Raw genomic sequence first — 23,076 nt, forward strand, 5'->3', positions numbered from 1 at the left:
TGTCTTGTATTTATTGAAAGCTTCTAAATAGCTATGTAGCAGTCACTTTTGGTAAGTCAGTGTATAACTGGTTTTGGTTCTTTGCTCCTTAAGTATCATAGGAAATTATCCCTATTGCTGTGAAGGTCACTTCTGAGGATAGTGATGGCAGTGCATCATCTCCTAGGGTAACCTCATTTCTGAAAACTAAATTCTTTTATCAATTACTACATGAAAGTGTTTAGACTTAAAAACAAATCCTATGAAAGTATATATTGGAAAATATCTTTATGAATATAAGGTAAGGAAGGAATTCTTGAGCAAAGCATATAAAGCACAAACCTAATGTAAGAAAAATTAAAATTTTACATCAAAATTTGAAATTATTAAAAAAAATACCGTAACAAGGTTAAAGGACAGGCCACAGGTTGGGAGATCCTATTTTCAGCTCACATAACCAAAGGTTTAATGTATGGATTGTTTTTGTAAATCAATAAATAGAACACAAGCCAAAAGAAATCTGGGTAAACAGGATATGAACAGCAATTTACAGAAGGGGAAACCCAGTCTGATAAACCTACGAAAATATGTCCAACTTCACTAGTAATGAGGAGATTCATATTTAAACTACAAATGAGACACTATTTCCTACTCATAATACAAGGACATGAGGAAACCAGTAACTTACACATGCTTTTGACAGTGTAAATCAGTGCAAATACACTGCCCCGCACCATGCAAAACTTGCAAAATTTAAGATCTATACATTCTCCATTACCCAGAAATTCTATTTCTAATTTTATATTCTAGAGAAATCTCTGCTCATGTGTATAAGGACACATGTATAAAATTGGTCTTTGCAGCACTATTTTTATTAGCAATAAAATTGGAAACAACCTCAATGCCCACTAGTAGGGAACCAGATAAGCAACAAAATTCTATAAAGCAATTAAAGTGGAATGAACTAGATCTAAATGCATCACACATAGAGCTCAAAATTGCTTGATGTTTTGCAAGGGTAAGATTTCATTTCTGTAAAATTGTTAAATATGTGCATATACATATATATGTGTAGGACAAAAACATGGGCAGAAGATAACACATGACATCCTTGACTTTGCTCTGCAAAGACAGAGGAAGGGAAAGGTGGAGGAGGGTTTCAAACAGGACTTAAAATTCATCCGTAATATTTTATCTCAAGTTTACATGAAGATCTGAAGCAAACGACGAATTAACAGGTGTTAACTCTGGGTGGCAAAAGATGGATATTATCACCTTTGGCAATTTAATTTTTAAAAAATCATAATGAAAGGGACAAATAAGGCACCAAGTGAGAATTCTTAATCCCCGTCTAGGTGATTTAGCTTCTGTTTGGTTCAACTGATTCAGCTTCCTGGAAAGTAACAGTAATCTACCTTGACTGTCATCTACCTTAAGTAATTCTATTCTCAGCTTCATGCCACTTTCAAAAAATACACCCAATAAAATTATTATCATTAGGTCAAACTTCCATATATGAAGGTCTTTTGGGAGATAATGTCACACATACTGATGTTAAACATGAGAACTTCTGAAAGAAATATGTAAAAACTATTTTTCTTTAGTTCGCTTAATGAAAAATTTTCGACTACAAAGAAGAATTACTTACCAATAACAATAGAGTAATTAGAAACATAAACCTAGACAAGACAATTTCCATGGTCATCATATTCTCAATGAATATAGTATCCAGTCAGCAGACCAATTCCAAGCCATAATATTAACATTAGTTTTTTTTTAAATAATAAGAATTTCATATTGTGCAGAAAAGCCAGTCTAAAATATATAGCAATTGATTAGCCCACAGACACAAAAAAATCTATTAGGCTGTTTCCAGTGATTGACCCAGTATCAAATAATAAAACTTTTCCTGTTTATCCACATAACTTCTCTTCATCTCATTGAGTTAAAGGATCATTATGTGAGAAGAGTACAACTTAAAAAAAAAAAAAAAGTTAAAAAAAAATCAAGATTGTGGATCTAATCTAAGTACCTGAAAGAACCATTCTTACACAATCACAGAAATTGAGAAGGTCAGATTTCAGGCCTGATAAAACAGGGACCCCATGGTGGAACAAGAGGAAAGATCATTAAGGTAAAGGAGAAATAAATGTGAGGATAATGGATTTTTTGTATGCAATATTTTTATTCTGCCAAAACAGCTCTTAAGTTCCTTTATTAGTTTAGGAAATAAACTAAATTATGAAAACCTTGCTGTATTCATCATGCTTGCTTCATTCAGATAATTATAAACATAACAATTTAATTTACTCTCAAGTAATTTTAATAGATATTACAACAAATAGTCCTACAACCTTAAAGAATCTAGAAGCAGGCAGAACCTACAAAAGGCAAAGTAACATTCTGAGAGGCAAGGGCAAGGCCCACACAGTCCTCCCTCTTCTAGACCTGGTCTGGAAAGCAAGGCAAACATAACCCTCAAGCACAGATCCTAAGGAAACAAAATGCCCATCAGCCCAGAATTCTTTACTTCTCTGAGAAAATGGTAGTGCCACCTGGAGGCAAAGATGATCTTGTTCTTCTATGTGAGAGATTTACTATATCTTCAAATGAAATCCTATCTGGCACTCTTTTAATAATTTATTGTAGACATAATACGTTCTCATTGTAAAAACTTTGGTAAATACAAGAAAGAAAAATTAGCAAAGCAGTAACCCTATTACTCGGAGATAACCACTAATGATTTTAAGGCCATTTCCATTCCACTGAGAATGAAATACACACATTTATTTCCACTGAGAACAAAATAGACACACCCATAAATATGACTAAATTCTGTAAATACAGTTGCATATATAATGTTAAATGAAAAATATTAGATTTTAATGATTTCCCATGCTATTAAATTTTCTCTATAGAAATGACTGCATATATTACACGGTAATATTCAAAATAAATGTATCAATCCATTAAAAAAACTATTTAAAATTTTATAAGTTATGCTAAAGTGAACACCAATACACATGAATCTCTGTCCACATGTAAAATAATTTCCTTATGATACAGTCCTAGAAGCTGGACCTTTTGAGGTACCTACATGCAATGATGACAGAAACAATAAAGAAAATACACTCATGTAGGGATTACCACAGACCAAGAACTTTTCTAAGCAGTTCACATTTACTAACTCAATAAGCCCTTATAATAGTTGGTAAATTCTATCATTGTCTCCATTTTACAGTTGGGAAAACTGAGGCACAGAGAGGTTAAGTAACTTGCCCAAGGTCACACAGCCAATACGTGGTAAAGCTCAGATCCATCTGGCTGGGGAGTTCATGCTCCAAAATCATATTACACTACTTCTGATGGTATATGCTGTCACATTACTTGTCTCTATTTATACTCCTCATTGGCATCTTTCCACAGTGGCATCCACCCATCCATCCGTCCAGTTGTTCTCCTCTCTGAAAATCTGATAGATGAAAAGTGCTATCTAACTGTTGCTTCTATTTGTCTCTATTTACTAGCATAACTAAACAATTTAGAAGTTCATACACTCCATCTGTATTTGCTATTCTATGAGCTGTCTATCCATGTTCTTTGCCTGTTTTTTTTTTTCCCCACCCCTACTGGAAGTCTTCACGGTCTTCTCATTGATTTCTATTACTCTTAATAGAGTTAACCTAATCACCATTTCCCATCTTCATCTTAATTTTATTTGGCATATAGGCATCTAGAATTTTTACACAGTCAAGATTTTTGAGATTTAGGTGTATGTACTTTCTTCCTCTGCTCTAGTCTGATAAAGCACTTCTCTATCTGGAGTCAGATATGCCTTCAACTGAATGTTTTCCTTGACTGACTTTCTCTTTAATACATCTGGAAATTATCTGGTGTATGGTGTTGGCATTAAATCTTAAGCAGAGTGGAACTGTAGCGATTTGATACTATAGATGGTTTTACATAATATGTTTTTTAATCCTTAAGCAGTTTTTAGGCCAGACAGCAACATATGCTGACTTATTACACCAGAATTCCTCAATCTGAGGAAAAGGCATAATCTAAGCACTTCTATTCTAGTTACAGCCACATCAAAAACATCTCAAACATGAAAATCATCCTCACCTTTAAAACCCACAGAGTGAGAGCTGTCACGGGCCTTCCCTGAACAATAATTCTAGATCAATGTTCAATATAAACTCAGCAGATTTTTCATCACTGATCTAAATCCCTAACAGGGCTTCCTGTTTTATTGTTGGCCCAAAGAAAGAGCAACTATATATTTGGTATCATCATCTTAACAGTTTTATATTTGAATAGCACTATTATACTTAGTAATTTTAACTGTGTGGAGGAGGAGGAAGGGTCTGGACATGTTTACTGATGTCTCAGGCTGTCCTCTAAATCAGAGTGCTATGTAATAGTGCATGATCATCTGTGAGCTGTATGCCAAGTAATTTGTTAATAATAAAAATGATATTGATGTTCATAAATTACTTTCAAAACAGAAACAAAACAGGTTCATGATTCTTCTCGTAATAAAGCCACTTACTTGTCTGCATTCTCGTGTTTTCACTGGCAGAAGAGGTGGAAGTTAAAACCATTACTGTATATTACCATGCAGCCTATATTATCTATGCAACAGCTCATAACAAGGAATCCTTAGTGAATAATATTTTTATGCCGAGCACTGATTTTTTATGAATACCACACAAACAAAAAGCTCATGGTGCTATCTGCTCTACCGCCCACACACACATACTCACACAAGGCTTTTAAATCAAATCTGCCATTGAGTATGTGATATATGCGAATATGAATCTTCATTTGTATTGCTCTAAAAAAGAGTTGAGAATCCCTAGTCTAAACTATCTTCATAATCATCTCTATTTTTGGAATTCAGAAAAGAATAGAGTTCTCAATTAAGGATCTCATGAGGGCACAAAGAATTGGAAGGATTTCCTCTCTAAAATAATGTTAGTTCTGTGGTTGAATCTATTAAATCTACATTGCTAATTCTTCTCACAATGGAATTTCTTAGGTCATACTTTCTTTTATGAGCAATTATTTACCCATGTAGCTCCTATGTGTTCCTATTCCTTTATATCAATTCTAATCGAAACTAATAATAAAAATTAACAATAAGAACTAAGATTTTATTTTCACTGAGCCGTCACTATATGCCAGCACTTTATTTTACATGGATTACCTCAGATCAATTTCCCAACAGCCATAAGGGTAAGGACTATTATTGTCACTATTTTAAAGATGGAAACTCACTGTGAGAGGGGTTAGGTAATTTGCCTAAAGACATACAATAAGTAAGTAGACCGTGTAATCCCAACGTTGGCCTCACTATCCACCATCATTTTCCTACATATTCATTTTGTATATTTTCTCCAAGTTACCAAGACCATTCTAACTTCCAATTATACCCTTCCTAAACGACACTATCTGTACCTACAATATCTGGAAGCTTACTGATCCTTATCTTTTTCAATTTATCAGCTATCAACTAATCAGATCAACTGATAACGCTGGCCTGTTTATACGGGCCTCTCAGCACTCCCTATTTCATGGGATTCTTTTGCCCAAATAGCCGTCTTGCATAAATATTTACCACGTTAGGAGATGTGGTGACCGACTGTATAACCTAGCACTACTGTCGAGCAAACAATTCTAACTGCATTTTCAACTATAAATGTTTTCTTGGTAGTTGACCACTATGTTCCTTTTTCTGTTGTTCTCTAATTATATTTTAACAATGACCAAGATAAGTGGTTCTTAACCTGGAGCCTAGGGGTTCATAAACTGCTCCATGAATCTTCTGAAGCCATATGCAAAATTATGTGTGTAAATATGCATGTATTTGAACTTAGGTCTAAGTTCATTTTGTTAGTAATCCTCCCACATAAGAAAACATCATTTCCACCAAGAACGGCAGAGACTCTCAATCAACAGGCCAAAGAAAATAATATATAATAGAGACTTCTTAGGTGCTCTGAAGTAGGCAATGATAACCAGCTCTGGATGGTCTAGGGCCATATTTATTAATGGGGTCAATTCAATAAACCTTTTAGAGGTATGTTAATGCTGATTTTCCCTATGTATCAGAGAATGAGACTGAATCTGCAGTGCACTGCTCTTGGAACACATTCTGGTTACTACTAAATTTTCTCATCATTAAAGCATCTGTAAGTGTACTCCACAAAAGAGATTATCAGAGCTCTCCCTCTAAAAAGAAAAGTCACCTTGCCCTTTCCAAGCATCAATTTTCTGTTCTCTACAAGTTCTCAATACTACTATATAGTTTACCTCAATATTAGTAAAGTCTTATTAATGAAAATACTTAGAGAGTCAAGCATTGTGGTTAACGCTTCTAATTAAAAGATAATTAATAATTGACTATATGATCGGTTTTGAACTTCTTGATGTAGAGGACAGTGTTTGTTTGCCTAGGACACTAAAGAACCATCTTCCCGTGTTCTTACTTAGCCCACTGGGCTGGGTGCAGCCAAGCACCTCCTCCCACCCACATACACACATACACACACCCATACTATTTCTACCCCAGGCTAGTTGTAAGACCCAAGCCAGGCCAATCATAATCCATCAAGAAAAGGGCTGATCCTTTTGCCAGAATCAAAATCTAATGAAAATGAAAGCACGGAGTGATGCTGGCCATAGCTTCTAAAAACAAAGTTGAATGAAAAGAGAAAAGCTGCAATGGATGGAAAGACAAAGAAACTTATGACACCACCATTTGAAACCTGGGATCTAGCCAAGCCGGAGGTTTACCCCTTGAACTTCTCCCATTTTGTGAGCCAAGAGATTCTGTTTTATTTAAGCTAGTAGGAGATGGTTTCCTGTGCTGTTTACAAACCAAGAGTTCTGACCAATTACATTAAATTCACTTATGACCACCATACAATTTTACAAATGAAATTAGTATTAATTTCTAAGAATTCTCTCCCTGTGTTCTCCAAAGAGTATTTGGTACTAATAAATGCTTGCTGAATGAAAATCAGTACTGAACACAGTACATATATGACACTGTACTTATTAGTGCAGAAGAGTCAAAGCTAAGTATGATATGGTCCCTGCTTAGTCTTTACTCTCAGGGGCTCACACGGTGGACTTCCAGTACACCTCAGTATCTTTCATCAATGCAGGGCACCCCCACTTTTGTCAAGATAAAGTGCTACTTTATTTGCTATAAAATTTACATACATAAAATATACTATTTTCACCATTTTTAAGTACATTGTTCAGTGGCATGAAGTACATTCACACTGTTGTGCAACCATCACCACCATCCATTTCCAAAACTTTTTCGGGTTAAGTGCCATTGTTGTTACAGATCCACGGAGTTCAGTAAATAGAACTGGTATTAGTTATTTATAGGTGGCAGTACATTCCTCTTTGAAAAATCTCCCTTTCTTCCGTCTTGTAATAGTCTTTCTTCTCTCTCCTGAGCTAATGACCACGGAAGAGCACCTCCTTTTAAAGCCAAGCAACTGAAGCATCAATGCTAAAAATAGTATGGCAAACTTTGATCATTCCTCATTGATTAAAAGCCTTGAATAACTCAGGTCAGCATGCACAATATCATTTACATGTGTGGAGGAGAAAGGCTGTATATAGACTCTGACACATTCATAGAAATTTAGTAATTTTCCCTGTTAAAACAACATTTGATTTTTTAAAACTTGTTTTAGGTCTATTCTCCTTATAACCCTCATAATACTAGATTTGATTATTTCTGCCACAGTAAATTGGCAAGAGTTAAAATTTAAAACAAAAAAAAAAGTGTATTTCATCCATGTTATGAAATCATAGAGGCTAGGCCATTTTCACAGTTAGATTTTTGGTTTTTATTTCTTCCATTCTCAGGTACTGGCAACAAATTCATCCTTCAACAAATGTGCAATTCACGCAGTTATACTCTGTTATAAAAATCTTTAGCGTTTAAATGAACATTAACTTAAAAGTAAGGGGTACCTGCTAATAGACACCTAAGACCTTTCCATGGAGTGGTTTCAGAAGTTATATAAGAGTTCTTAGCTCTAGATTTTCACTATGAAAGGTTATTGTGCTTATAACCTCTCCTTCCTCTACTCAGTAACCCATCTGTCAGTTTCTTCAGGTTGCTAAAAAACACTATTTAGGAGGGGGGAAAGTGCTGTTTTCACCTGAATCATAGCAACCAAGTCCAAAATACAGGGTATATGTCAACAAAATTATCATATTTCTGCCACATACAGAAAACTCAAATGCTTCCGGAAGTCTCAAAGGAATACCTCACATGTACATTTACCTCAGTTGGGTCTGAAAATGATGGAGAAACAGAGAAAAAAAATACTTTGTATTGTGGGACCATATATTCTTCCACGTTACCTTAGTTTCAAGAACAAAAGCTGCTCTGAACATAATTTCCATTTCAAAACTACAGGGAGAATCTAAATTGGTGTAAATTTAAAGAATATCTGCTCCCATTTAAAATCTCTACACTCCCAAACTTTGCCCTCGGAGTCTCTTCTCAAACTTATCAGAAAAATATTTATTAAGTAAATACAAACTCTAACATGTGATGGAAGAAAATGAGCACATTTCCAGTTTTGGAAAGAGCACTGTTAATTCAAACACCAGTTACTTGAGGACACAAGAAATGGCCTTCCAAGCAAGCTAGGATTCTGTTCATTTATATACATGTGTACACGTCTGAGTTCCATAAATTGACATTTCTGATTCATTTACATCATTTTTTGCTTTCCAACTTTGTCAAACCAGGAGTCGGCTCTTCCTGTTTCCATTTCCCAGGGGTATTTTTTTTCCCCCAGTCTAATAAAAAGTACTTTATTTTGGTATCAAAATTATCAGGTTTTACCTTTATCCAAATAAAATTATTTCATTCCTTTTCTCTTAGAGTCATAATTATGCTCAAATTTTCTCATTACTATTTTTATTCCTTATACCCTGTGGCAATCTACTTTTTGTGGGGCTGTTAGCATATATGACTTAGTGGCATAGTGGAAAGGAACAGGCTTTGGGTCTGATATCTGGCATTCAATTATTTCTTCCTTCAAACTCTAACTCCCACCCCTTGCCCACATTCTGACAACTCAGGCACTTATCCTTTTAGCTTGAATTACCAGTATGATAGCCTTTCAATTGCTTTTTTTCGTTTCAGTCACTATTTCTTATCTCCCTTACCATATTTACCTTTCTACCCTTTTCTGTCACTTTTTAGGTTATGAGAATGTTTAATAATGACATATTAAACGTGCCACACACTTCTTTTTGGCACTCATAGAAATCTATAATCTAGTTTTCTCTAAATACCATTAAACCACCCAAGCAGGCTTCATTTGTCCTCTGTCCGAACACCTGGCCTGTGCTGTTGCTTATTCCTCTGATAACTCTCTACTCCCTACCAAATACCACCAATCTTCAAATGTCAACTGAAATTCACCTCCTTTATGAAGCTTTCCTTGGCTATTCCAGCCCACATAGAAGTCTTTCTTTTCTAATCTTTGGAAACAGTTCTTATCTGCATCATGCAATCAAACACATAATTACAGAACCAAAAAAAAAAAAAAAAAAGCTGTATAAACTCATGTGAGTCATCCCCCCAGCTAGAGGGGAATACAGGGAAGACATGTGGTTTGTTCACTGCATTAAGAACACAGTAGGTACTAAATAATGTGAAAACCATCTATTATTTCTCCCCCTGAAATTTAAATAGCTACCTTTCTCTTGGTTCTAGGTCTTCTGTCAAAAAGTTCACATTAATATCCACTGATAACAGAACTCAAGAAGAAGAAAACCACCCAATAAAAATGGGCAAAAGAGTTAACAGGCATGAGAAGGAGGCCTATGAATGGCAAGGAAGCACATGAAAAAATGTTCAGTATCATTCAGGAATTAGAAAAATGCCAATTAATATGACAATGAGTTATCATTACACAGCTATCATAATGTCTAAAATTAAAAAGATGGTCTCTCTCAAGTGTGGGCAAGGATGTAATGGAACCAGAGCTCTTGCACACTGCTGGTAGAGTTGTAAAACAGTACAACCACTTCGGAAAACAGCTGGACAGTTTCTTAAAAATTAAACCTATACCTACCATATGACCTAGCCATTTCACCTAGAGGTATTTACTGAAGAAAAATGAAGCATATGTTCATACAGAAATTTGTATGTGAATATTCACAGCAGCTTTATTTGTAACAGCAAAAACTGGAAACAACAGGTGAATGGATGAACAAACTGTGGCATAGCCATAAATGGAATACTACTCGGCCACTAAAAAGAAATAATACATGCAAAAACATGGACGAACGTCAAGTACATTATGCTAGATAAGAGAAGCCAGAATTAAAAGGCTATAAAAAATTTAATTCCATTTATATGACAACCTAGAAAAAACAATTCTACAAAGATGGGGAACATAAATGGTTGCTAGGGTTTGGGAATGAAGAGAGGGGTTGACTGAGAAGGGACAACACAAGGGAATTTCAGTGGGTGACACAACTATTCTTATCTTGAGTGGGTGGTGGTTACAAGACTGTACACTTGGCAAAACTTCTAGAACTGCACACCCAAAAGAGTGAATTTTACTGTTTGCAAATTAAAGATAAACGACCTCAAAATAAAGACTGTGTCACCATATAGATTGTAAAACATCATTACGAACTACTTTATTATGTTGAGATTAGAAAAAAAACAAGAATAGCATGTTATTTTTGTGAAAATCCTTAAAAATATGCTGACAGAGGTCACCACAATTGTTTGCTAACCTCCACAGAACTCTGTTATTTGACAGTAATTGTATTAGTCTTCCATAACCACCAACACTTAGTCATTCTAGATATATGCCTGCCCCAAGTTCTTCTGCTAAGCAATTCATTCATTCGTTCAGTGGGGATTTACTGAACATCAACAAGGCACCTGGCACTGTTTTAGGTATGGCAAATGTACCGGTAAACAGGACAGCTAAGGGCCCTGCTCTCAGGAAGTTTACATTTTAATTGGAGGAAGCCAAGTAAACAGATAACTTCTGACAGGTATGCACTATGAAGACAACAAAAGCAGGTGATGTGTTGTTAGAAGGTTGGGCGGGGGTGGCACCACTTTAAATAGGATGTCAGGGAAGGCCTCTGAGACGGTGACATCTGAGCTAACGCCAAGTGACAAGAAGGGGTAGACAACCAAAATTTGGAGGCAGAGCCTTCTTGGCAGGGAGAACACTAAGTAGAGAGGCCCCCAGAGGGAAGGGGGCTTGGCTGGTCTGAGCCACAGAAAGGTCAGTCAGTGTGGGGACTGAGCAAGGAAAAAAACAGACACTAAATAAAGTAGTCAGAGGTCTGATATTTCAGTGCTTTTCAGGCCCTCGATTAGTTTACTTTATGCCGCTTACAATGAGAAGCAGCCAGAGGGCTTTACATCAGCCACATAATCTGATTTATGTTTTTAAAAGATCCATCTCTCTATTTTTTTGTTAGGACATTCAGTTTTCTTCTCTATCTCAAGTTTTTGTTTCTTCATTTACCTTTGCTATGTGCCTTAGGCAAATCACATATACCTTCTGGGCCTCAGTTTCCGTATCTGTAAAAACAGTGATGCTGGCTGCCAGTAACTGCTTACATGCGCTGGTTCAATGGGGCAGTTAAATATCTGACCCTGTGGCTACCTGCAGTCTCCCTTTTATTCTCAGCATCCCAGGACACTGCCGCCGTCTATCATCTGCCCTCCCTCTTACACCTTGCAGCTCAGTCAGGGCACAGTCTCCTCCGCCACCCTCTTCAGAGCCTACTGTCCAGCACAATCCTTACTCTGATCCTGCAGCTCCTTTGTGCTACAATCTCCTCTCTCACCCTTTCTCTTTACCACTGAACAGATGCCTCCCAAGGGTAAACACTGTGCCCGCATCCCCCAAGTCTCTCCTCTTCCTTAACTTACTCATTAGCCAATCACAGTCTGATTCCCATTCCCACCACTCTACAGAATTCCTTCTTGAAAAATCACCAGCACCAACTATTCAGTCCAATCTCCGGTCCTCACCCCATCATCAGGTTTTGAACCACCACCTCCTACCGAAGGAAAGGATAATGTAATAGACAAAAGGGCAGGATCTACTCCCAGCTCTGTTACCAACTGCTTTGTAGGATCCTGGAAAAGGCATGTAATCTCTCTGGACCTTAGTTTTAGGGCTGGATTTATAGATAGCCTTAGAGCCCTTCTAATTTGGAAAATCTAAGACTACCTGATTCTTCCCCTTGGCATCCATGACTTGGCACTATGTTGATTCTCTAAACAACTCCCTGTCTCCTTTATTAGGATATGTTGCTCATCTCCTAAATGGTGTTCTGTTCCTCCAAATTCCTAGCAAAATGCACTTTGTTTTTTTTCAAAGATTTTATTTATTTATTTGACAGAGAGAGACACAGCGAGAGAGGGAACATAAGAAGGGGGAGTGGGAGAGGGAGAAGCAAGCTTCCCGAAGAGCAGGGAGCCCGATGCGGGGCTCGATCCCAGGGCCCTGGGATCATGACCTGAGCTGAAGGCAGATGCTTAATGACTGAGTCACCCAGGTGCCTCCAGAATACACTTTAAACTACACCTGAGTCATATATACAGTCTCTCGATGGGCAACAGCACTCACACTGACCCCCCTCAACTGCCACTTCTAGGAAGAGGCCTCCTACATCTCCAGATCAACATTTCTGCCTATAGAGAGAGAACTCTTCCAGTCAGAGGTAGTCTGGAACTAAAAACTCATGTATCCAAGATAAATCATCACTTCTTCTCCAAGGCTAATATTCTTCTTGACCTCTCCATTTCTCTTATTGCTCACCATATCCATGACAGTTAAACTTACAACATGCTGAGTTTTCACTGATTTTCCACATACTTGACCCTCCCTCCATTTCTACGGAAGTATCAAGTGCTCTCCCTTCTCTTCCATCACACTTCAGTCCTAAAACCATTAGGCAAGACATAGCAAAGTAGAGATTCACAGTAGAGCATAGGGTGTGGACAGCAGTCATGGCCCACAGTGGGACACCAAGCCCAAGGGTAGCTCTGATGCCTAATGCAGGGTGGGGAGGGGTATTCATGTGTCCATGTGTACACAAGGTCTAGTGCAGAGTATCAGAACCCAAGCAGGGAGAGGATAGCCCAGCGGGGGAGCGGGGGGGGTCAGTGCTGGAGGGGAATAAGGAGGGCATCTGTTGGGGGAATGTGGCCCTGTGACCCAGAACAAGAGTTAGACCCCAATCGTAGGCAGGAGAGTATCTGCGGGAATGGAGGCGGTCCTTGGAAAAGCAGATGACTCCAGGACTGGGGCAGAAAAAGTACAAGATGGGTCTAAAGCAAGTAACTTAATGTTAATTTCTTGACTTTAATGGCTATATTGTGGCTATGTGAGAGAATGACCTTCTTTATAATTCTTCATAATGGACTTAATTTTTTTAAGTTTGCGATTATTTAAAAAATAAAAAAATTTATACAAAAATCAACTCCTACAAGGGCTTCTTCTGTAATACCTCACATCTGTCCCCTTTTTTTCATTACCGGACAGAGTCAAGTTCCCATCCCCCTGTACTGTTGCAATAACTTCTTAACAAGGCTCCACCCCACAACCACTGCCTAATTAAGGTTTTTCCAAAGTGCACTTCAGCTCATGCCACTTCCCTGCTCCAACATTTCAATAGTTCCTCATTACCTCCCAAATTAAGTACAAATTTCTTAGTGTGACTTTCAAGTTCCACTCCCTTCGAGTTCCAACTAACTAACCTCTTCCAGGCCTTCCCCCCCCCAACTCCCTGTGTGTCGCAGTCAGCCGTACAGCCGGACCATATTCGGTGTTTTCTGCCCATCTCCAAGTTTGGCTCATGTAACTCCCTCCATCAGAAAATGACCACTCTTACTCCCTGCAAAAATTTTAAGACTAAGGATAAATATCAATTCTGACCACCACCACCCCAACTCTCCATTTTCCAAAACTTGCCTAATCTTCTACCATCAGAATACCCAAAGTTGACTTTGCCCATTATAAACCTTATTTCATTTTATTTTAGATTACAATTTTTTTTGTTTCTATGTCTCAACAATTCCTCATCTATAAGGTGAGGATACATGCCAATGAAGGAGTCCTCATTGATAAAATTAACTCAAGCTGCAGTTGTGAATTCAGGTCACAGTTATTAGCTCACTCTCTCCCCCTAGGGAATTTTTAAGTATTCAAATTACTTTGTGTTTGTTCTCTTTCCTTCCTTATACTAGGGTTTTCTATTTCTTGCATAAATACAAGGAATTTCTACCTCTTTTCTACAAAGAAATTTTAGCCTGGGCCTTACCACTGACAATCAAAAATCCAGAGGTTTCCAGGCATCAATTAAGTAACAGGTGCTTATATGTAATTACATTTTAACTTCATCATTACTTTACTATATAAAGAACAAAATAAAACTCTCAAAACTGAAAACAAAGCCTATACTTGACAAGTTTAAAACTAGAAATTCTAAAATTTAAGATGAAGACCTATACATGTAACATACTTATATTTCCTGGGTTTTCACTAATAAACTTTGGAACGCAGTCCACAACAATATACAATTTAATGGCTATATTTAAATTTAATAATGAAGCAAATATTTTTGTCTTGATTTGAATTTAGTAAATGAAAGAAAATGATACATTATTTGGCAGGAGAACTGAAATTTTATCAGTAGATGAGTAGCATGAAGCTAAAGCCAACAGTTGAAAGCGTGGAAAAAATATTTTGGAGAAAAAAATTAATGACATCAAAGCATCGGGGGAAGTGAAGTGTTACTCCTAAATTACTTGTGATCATCATAACATCTGGTATTACTCTAAACATTACAAGTATAGAAAAGGTCAGACACATCCAGAATTTCAATAGTGCAAAAGGCATCAAATCCATAAATGCGACACCTCCAGGTCCTAGTTTTAGCACAACACTGCTGTGCAGGCAAACAGCCTGACGTTGAATAATTTGAGTTTATTTAACTGAAACCAGGGCTCTTATCTCCATTTTTTAAGTATGAAGTGAACAGTTCTAAGTATACTAATACTTTAGGTAATAAAAGGTGGACACATTGACATATAAACCTAGGACACTTGGAATGTTAAAAGCAAAATTTATCAAGCTGCACTGTACATAGTGATTTAATTCATTAAAAAGCACTAAGGGTTTTTTTTTTTTATTTTCAACAAAATTATCACTACTCTCACCAAAAATACCATAACTGAATGGAAGTGAATGAATCATGAGAAGCAAGTCTCATTGAAAAATCATTTCTAAAAATATTATTTAGAATACTAACCGGGAGAAATTCTAGGTACACTAGCAATTTCAAAAATCAATATTGCGAGACAAATAATAAGAAAAAGAAAGTTTCATGTTTTCAATTCCAAATGACCTCAGTAATTCTTTTTTTTTTTTTAAGATTTTATTTATTTATTTGACAGAGAGAGACACAGCGAGATAGGGAACACAAGCAGGGGGAGAGGGAGAAGCAGGCTTCCCGCGGAGCAGGGAGCACGATGCAGGGCTTGATCCCAGGACCCTGGGATCATGACCTGAGCCGAAGGCAGACGCTTAACGACTGAGCCACCCAGGAGCCCCTGACCTCAGTAATTCTTAATGATTTTATAAAAGTAAGCACCAATAATTAATCCAATTCCACACCCCCCCAATCATCACTTTTTCATACTTTGCATTACACAGAGAATATTCAGAACTCAATGGTTTACTCAGGAAGTTTGCTAATAAAGTTGCTTTATTACAGGAGGTGAGTTTTAAAAAACTCTAGGGACAATTGAAAAATAAAAAACAACTACAGGTGATTTACCAAATTGTTTCCTTCTATCATGGAAAAAAAATGCAGCACAATTAAGATAAATACCTGATTACCCGTCTTGAAGCCTACCAGAATATGCCCTTTGAAACAGTGAACTTTATATTCAAAGGTCTAAGTCAATGTTAGCACTGTTATGATGCTATCAAAGTGACTATGACCATCGCCATAAACATCAATGTTGTGTCAACAGAAAAACACTGCTCTCAAAAGGAAGAGTGTAAATTAAAAGAACGAGAAATTCATTGTATCAAATTTTATAAAAGACTTGATAAAAAAAACTCTGCTTTTCAAAGTAAAATAACTCACCCCTACTGACTTTCAAATGATAAGTGAAAATGACATTTTTCTATCCAGAACACCCTGGAAACTAGAGAGCTACACCTGTGATTCAAATATACTTGAAACCAGATTAGCAAATCTGTTAAAGGATACTCTATTTTGATTTTTAACATACAGAACTCCAAGGAAACTTCACAGACAATAGTTTGGCTGGCAGACCTCTGAGAGCACAGAATTCAACATGTTCACTTTTTATGAAGAAACTGAGGCCCAGAGAAGTTGTGACTCACCAAGGTCACAGTTTTGTTTGTGTCCTGACAGGGAAACTCCAATCTACATGACCCAACCAGGTCCAGTGTCCATCCTCAAAGCTCTACATTCAGCTTCTGTCATAATTTACTTTACAGTTGGGTGGCCAGGCAATCCACTCACTAGAAATGATTAACAGACAGATGGCTTTCGTCACTGCTCTCACAGGATGCCCACGGAGGACAACACACACTTCACAGCCATTACTCACTTCTATCAGCTTGAAAAATTAACTAGATGAGAACCATTTTTCTTATCTGAATAGGGTACTCCCTCCTCAGCATAATATTCAGGGAGGCTAACACAAAATAATAACTTCTTTTTTCATTAACCTCCAAAGGGTGTACAGATTAAAAGAGATCAGCAATTCTCAGCTTTTGGGTCTTAGGACACCTTTCCACTCTTAAAATGTACTGAGGATGCCAAAAAACTTTTGTTTATGTAAGTTAGATCTAATGCTATTTACCGTATTAGATTAAAACTAATATTCATTTTAAATCATTTAAAACTAAGAAGTTATTACGTGTTAACAAAAGCGTATGTTTGTGAAAAAAATAACTGTTTCCCAAAACAAAAACTTGAGTGGCACTGTTTCACATTTTTGCAAGTCTATTGTCTCACTTAATAGAAGACAGCTGGATTTTACTATCTACTTCTGCATTCAATGTGTGGTGATAGGTTTTGGTTCAAGTGTATGAAGAAAATCTGGCTTTGCACAGGTATGTTGTTGGAAAAAGGACGAGCATTTTAATGGTCATTAGAGATAATGGCAGATGTGATTCTTTGATACTACATTGAAAACTGCTTGTGAGTAATTTCTTAAAGGTTAGTTGCAACGTGGATCTGAAACCATGTTAGTGAACTTTTCATAAACTATTACATTAAAAGCCACTGGTCTATCCTCCATTTTGAGTGGACCTTTTACCGAGGTGTGATCTTTCACTTCATGAACCTCCTTGAAAGGGTCTCAGGAATCCCAAACAACACTTTGAGACCTACTAGCAAACAGTTTAGAGTTCAATCTAAAGACAAAGGTTATTACGAAACCTAGGAACAGTCACACACCACCTTGATCCTCCACAACCTGTAATTCTTTAATATTCCACATCCCCCGGAACGGGGTATCATCATCCCATATTAAGATATAGAGCAAAAGGCTGGATTTTGATCCAAAAGACACTAAATAATAAGAGACTGGTGATGAAGTATGGTTGAGGTTAAATTAAATATTGTAACATGGGGACTGAAATCTAGAAAAATACCTAAGTATCTTCCGGTCCTTAAGCCTTTATTCTGAGAATGATCAAAACAAATAGGTTTCAGCTTTGCACAGTGGCAGTATCGTAGCCAATGAGGTTTGTCCGAGGTGCGATTATTGCTAATTGAAAACTTTTCCTAAAACAAATTGGTTTGAATAATACTCACCAGAAAAAGCTGTCAAGAATCAGTACGCTGTAAAAGACTTCATAACATTAAAGCTTTGTTATTAAAGTTTTTGGGAAACTTACCCTAACTAGCATAATACCAACCTCTATGTAAACAAAATGAACCCCTCTGACTATATTTAACACGTATGTAAAGAATTTTGGAGTACTCCAGAAGAGACACTGAACAACACCTCCAGTGCCCCACAAATGCAGAGTAGGCTCAAGGTCACTGATTCATATTAATATGTTTAAGGCTATGGGTCACTAGAACATTGGGAGGGGCTTCAGGAATTGAGTGTAAAACCTACAAATCAAATAGCAGAAATAGGATACAGAACAAAACAAAGCAGAGAACTAATGATTTTATCTACTCTACCTCTACTATTGCTACCAGAAATATCATTACCCAAAGCAATAGCCTTCAAAACTATAAAAGCAAATAAATATGTAGTGACAAATGTATGATGCATGCCCAACCATAAAAAATAAGAGAATTTAATAAGAGTTATCAACAAATATTTCTTTCAACTACGTATAAAATATTTCTTTAAACTCTTTTGTAATTTCATATAAGAAAACACAAAACTAAAGAATATGAAAGCTAAAGACTGTGCTAATCAAATGTTAACAGTCACAGCTAAAACGTATAGAATCCCTATTGCATACCAGATGATATGCAAAATTAACTCAATTATCTTAACTACCTTTGAGATGGGTACTATAGAATTTTTTCTTTTTCCTCCAGATGAGAAAATTAAAAGCCCAGAGATGAAGGGATACACACAGGGACACAAATCAATTAAGCTGGGATTTCAATCCGGGCAGCCATGCCCATATCTACTAGGCTGTACTCCCTCATACTAATTCACTAAAAACATCACTTACAAAAATATCGATATCATGTGCAAAATTTCCTTCTCCAAAAGTAAAACAATGCACTAGCATGAGACCACATGCTGAGTTTGTTTCTGATGAAAGCCATGCGATCTTAAGCTACCTTGCATTAGGGTTCAGATTTTAAGAGAGGTAGTATCAGAATATGATCATTCATGCCATGGAGACTGGAGAACTGTAATAACGTATCCTTTAATGGAATGTTTGCTTCCATAAAGGCAAGAGGAGCAAGGTTTGAATCAATGACAAGGAAAAGAATGCACGAATTAAAGTTTCAGCTTTTGGCTCATAAGAGAAGAGAAGGAAAAAGATATAGAAATACATGTAAACCCTATACTGTTAATGGGATGAACATATTTCCTACAACATAAGTTTTTAAGGGACAAACCCACATATTCCTAAATGCCAAAGGAAAGAACTATATCTAGGACATTTCTTCTTTATATGTTCCATAAAGGGATCATTTATCACAACCATGTAATAAAAACAGTACTGAAGCAAAGTCCAATGCAAGTATTCGTCGTATAACTTAGAACCACCCTTTACAGTCATATCGAAAGCCTCTTCCTTGTTTTTTTCCTAAATATATACAACATGCTATCTGCAAAAAGGAAAGTCAGGAGATATTTTACAGTAAGTGAAGTCTGTCTTCTTGCAGATCTTAAAAGTTATACCAACTCAAAACTGCAGTGACCTATTTCACCTCCAAGAGGAGTAAGAAAGCCAGACTGTCCACTTAGTAATTTTAGATGTGCTGAGTCTTTAAAAGCCCTCAACAGTTATGGAAATGATTTATTTGCATTGAAAACCATGACTTACATACAACTAACCTACCCAGAAAAGGACAAAGAGGATACAGAGCTTGTGGGTAACAGATTTGGGGTTCAATTCCATATTTCACAACTAATGAGGTGATGAATAAAAAAAAAAAAGCTAAGAAAAAGACCACAAAGAAACAAATGTAAAACAATTCTAGTAAACCAGTGTACAGCTAAAGAAAAAAATAATCTAACACTAGTCTGCTAAATATAGTAACAGGCAGGAGAAAAAAAAACTTTTCCCAAACACCTACAACAGGCAATGGGGAAGGGGGGAGGGGATGCCCATATATGCTCCTTCACAATCAACACAAATATTTTCTAAAAGATTTTAAGATTTTTTGTTTCTCTACTTCAAAAAAGCAGTAACATTATACCAACAAGGAAAGAGGGGGCACTAAATGACCACGCTGAAAACATGTAAAACAGTCAACGGAAACGTGTTTAAATTTATCAATTATAAATACTTTTTCAACATTTTATAAAGCCATCATTTTCAAAAAAGGAGGAAAAAACCAACTTACCTCGTTACATTTTCTGGAATGTATTCTAGAACTGGATATCCATCACTTCTTCTAGATGACAGGTCGCCATGTGATTTCCATGACTCCACTAAAGTATTAACAGGAGGAAAGGAACTCAGGTGTTGGAAAGATTGGTCTCTTGCCGATCGTGATAAAGATATTGTACCTTGGGCACCAATCCTGTAGTGAAAGGATTGTCCACCCGAATTCACACCAACAATAGCAGATGAAGGGATGCTGGCCTCTGGGTAATAGCTCCCATCATCCGGTTCCTGTTTAATACCCATTGGGAATCCACTGCCTTCACAGTTACCATCAAAGCCGGGCACAGGTGGTCCTAAAATTCCTGATAGAGAATAATAGTCTTTATCATCCATAAAGGAAAAATATGAGCCATCCATAAATGGAAATGGGTTTACTGCTGGATTCCCTTTAAAAGAGGTGCCTGAACATGAATGCTTGGTTGATTCTTGTTTTATTGGTACTGAGAATGGGGAATCAGGATTTATTTTGCTATTTCCTCCTAGACATGAGCTGCTAAAAGCTCCATCTGGCTCCGGTTTTATGTACTGGACAATGTTAAGCTGACCAGTCACACCGTTGGAGATGGCATTCTCTACTTCCTCACTCTTAGGAAAGGGGGTCTCTTGAGCACCTTTCTCCTGTGTGTCTGGACTCGGAGCCACATCCCGGGCTGCACTGGATCCAGCAGGGGTGCCAGAAGCAGTGTAGCTGAAGGCATTGTTTACAGGGCTACAGATAGATCCCACAGTACTAGCAGTTGGACTGGAAAGCGTGGATCTGTTATTTGTGTTGGAAGGGCTGGAAACAGAGCACCTTGAGTTGCTGACGTTTGCAGGGCTAGACACAGAGGAACGCAGAGTAACATTATTAGGACTGGAGACCGGAGATTTTACGCTGCAATGACTCGGAGGGCTGGATATTGGGGATTTCATGCTACTTAATGGACTTGAGAGAGGAGAGCCCACATTGCTGGCGTGTGCTGGGCTGTGTGACCTGGAGCCTCGATTTTCAACATTAGGGGAGCACGTCAAAGGAGTCCCCTGGGTGATAGGGCTGTGCACTGTGAAACTGCCAAAGCTGGCAGAGGTGGAGGACACAGAGCTGATTCCAGCAGGGCTGCAGACTGAAGATGTCATGTTCAGAGGGCTGCAAACAGATGGGCTCTTCTCATGACACATAATAGGGCTTTTAACAATGGCACGCATGACCCCACCATTCACAGAGCTCCCAGAGTCAGACATGAAGGATCTCAAGGGCCTGTTCACACTACCTAGAGTGGAAGGATGATGGCCATTTTCTTTGTAAAATTTCACCAGCTGTTCAACATTTTGATAAATCTTTGCTGGACTCATGCTTCCTTGTTGGTTCTGCTGATCATAGGTGTAGTCAGCATCTCTTATGGAATCCATGTATAAACCCATGGACTCAGCTACAGTTGCTGAAAGTTCCTTAGACTCCAGCTCAGTTTTAATATCAGATGTTAAAATCCCAGACCGATTAATGTCTTGCTGAAGGCAAGGGAGTAGTTCGTGTTTTTCTTTGCTGCTTCCTTGAGTACTGTTGTTTGGAATAGCACCGGAAACACAGCTTACGTTGACAATCTCCATGTAGTTATTCTCATCGGTCCTCTCTGTAGGTCCCAGGGAAGAATGTTCCACAGCCTGAGAAACTTGACCCCACCGTCTTTCCATATCTAGACCTTCAGGGAGACTGTGGTAGCCTTTGGTCTCCATAGCTAACAAATAAATTTATATTAAAAAATTGAATTAGAGTCATTTATAGCAATATTACTCTAGAAGACATTCTAAAATTCCATTTACTAAGCGATACATACATATTCTACTTATAAGCATTACTTCTAGTTACATTAAAATTGTTACCTTTTTAACAGTACTGACTATATAACTTGCCCAGAAGCTAGACTTTAAGCAGCAATCACACAAAATTATTTTGCATCTAAATAAAAGTAACATGTTTGCTATAATACAGCCTTTAGATTTGCAAAGAATATCTACAAATGTTAACTTATTTAATATTCTGAGTAATCCTGGGGACTGATGAGGCAGGCAAGGAGGAAAGGAAGGGCTTAGTGATGTGGGTGACTTGCCCAACGTCAAAGACGTGGTAAGTGATGAAGTTGGGTTTAAAACTAAATCTTCTAACTCCAAAACCTTTGGAGTCTTTCAAGCATATGGAAGCTGCTTTCCATATCTAATACATGGCTTTATTAAAAACAATACGGAAATACAATCAATGTTACCCTTTCTCAATACGAAATTAAAGTTATCCAGTGAATTATCACAGGAAAAATAATTTAAGAAATATTTTTTTAAAAAATAAGATTTTCTGAAAATGGATTAGTGATGAGAATAACGTAATGTCAGTTTTGAAAAGTAAAGATTCATGTATCCTGATTAATTAAGATGGTCCATAGCTCCATAGAGAGGCAGTATGATAGCTCGGGAATGTCAGCAGTAGATTCTCCGTATTTCAATGCCGGCAGGGACTTTGACACGCATCCTTACTTAGTGGTACCTGTGCTATAAAGACTTCCAGCAGAGACAGTTTTATTTTCAGCAGTAAATGACGGAAGTTTGAGATGAGTCCTGACAATTTATGTGTTCATTCATTCCACAAATATTTACCAAGTGCGTGCTACATCCTGGGCCTACAACCAGTCACTGAATCTGTAGTGATAAACAAAACAGGCACAGTCTTCATCCTCAGGGAGCCCACAGGTTTTTTCTTTTTTTTTTTTTTAGATATACAATCATATCTACTGGCTCTCTATATAAATTCATTTCATAGACAAAATAATTGTGTTATATTTACATAATCCTATGTACTATATAATCCGATGCCACATTATGAGCCTCTTATTTACACTAAAAACCCTATAAGATTGATTAAAGTAGTATCCAAATAATACATTGG

General features: G+C 37.2%; 1 protein-coding gene and 1 pseudogene across 5 annotated transcripts in view; one reads left to right on the forward strand and one right to left on the reverse strand.

Annotated features, from left to right (window-relative positions):
- Nucleotides 1–23,076, reverse strand: part of NR3C2 (nuclear receptor subfamily 3 group C member 2) — a 330,847-nt gene that overhangs the window by 301,346 nt on the left and 6,425 nt on the right. For all 5 annotated transcript variants that reach the window (XM_073892336.1, XM_073892338.1, XM_025874290.2 and 2 more), the window contains exon 2: nucleotides 20,119–21,877. In XM_073892336.1, coding sequence (XP_073748437.1) covers nucleotides 20,119–21,875 — 1,757 coding nt within the window. In that variant the 5' untranslated portion in view covers nucleotides 21,876–21,877. The remainder of the gene's footprint in view (nucleotides 1–20,118; nucleotides 21,878–23,076) is intronic.
- On the forward strand, nucleotides 17,777–17,892 carry LOC112826268 (U4 spliceosomal RNA; annotated as a pseudogene).

The sequence above is a fragment of the Callorhinus ursinus genome, unplaced genomic scaffold (assembly GCF_003265705.2).
Source record: "Callorhinus ursinus isolate GAN/ISIS: 27379988/994484 unplaced genomic scaffold, GSC_fseal_2.0 scaffold4, whole genome shotgun sequence".
In the NCBI taxonomy this organism is placed as follows: domain Eukaryota; kingdom Metazoa; phylum Chordata; class Mammalia; order Carnivora; family Otariidae; genus Callorhinus; species Callorhinus ursinus.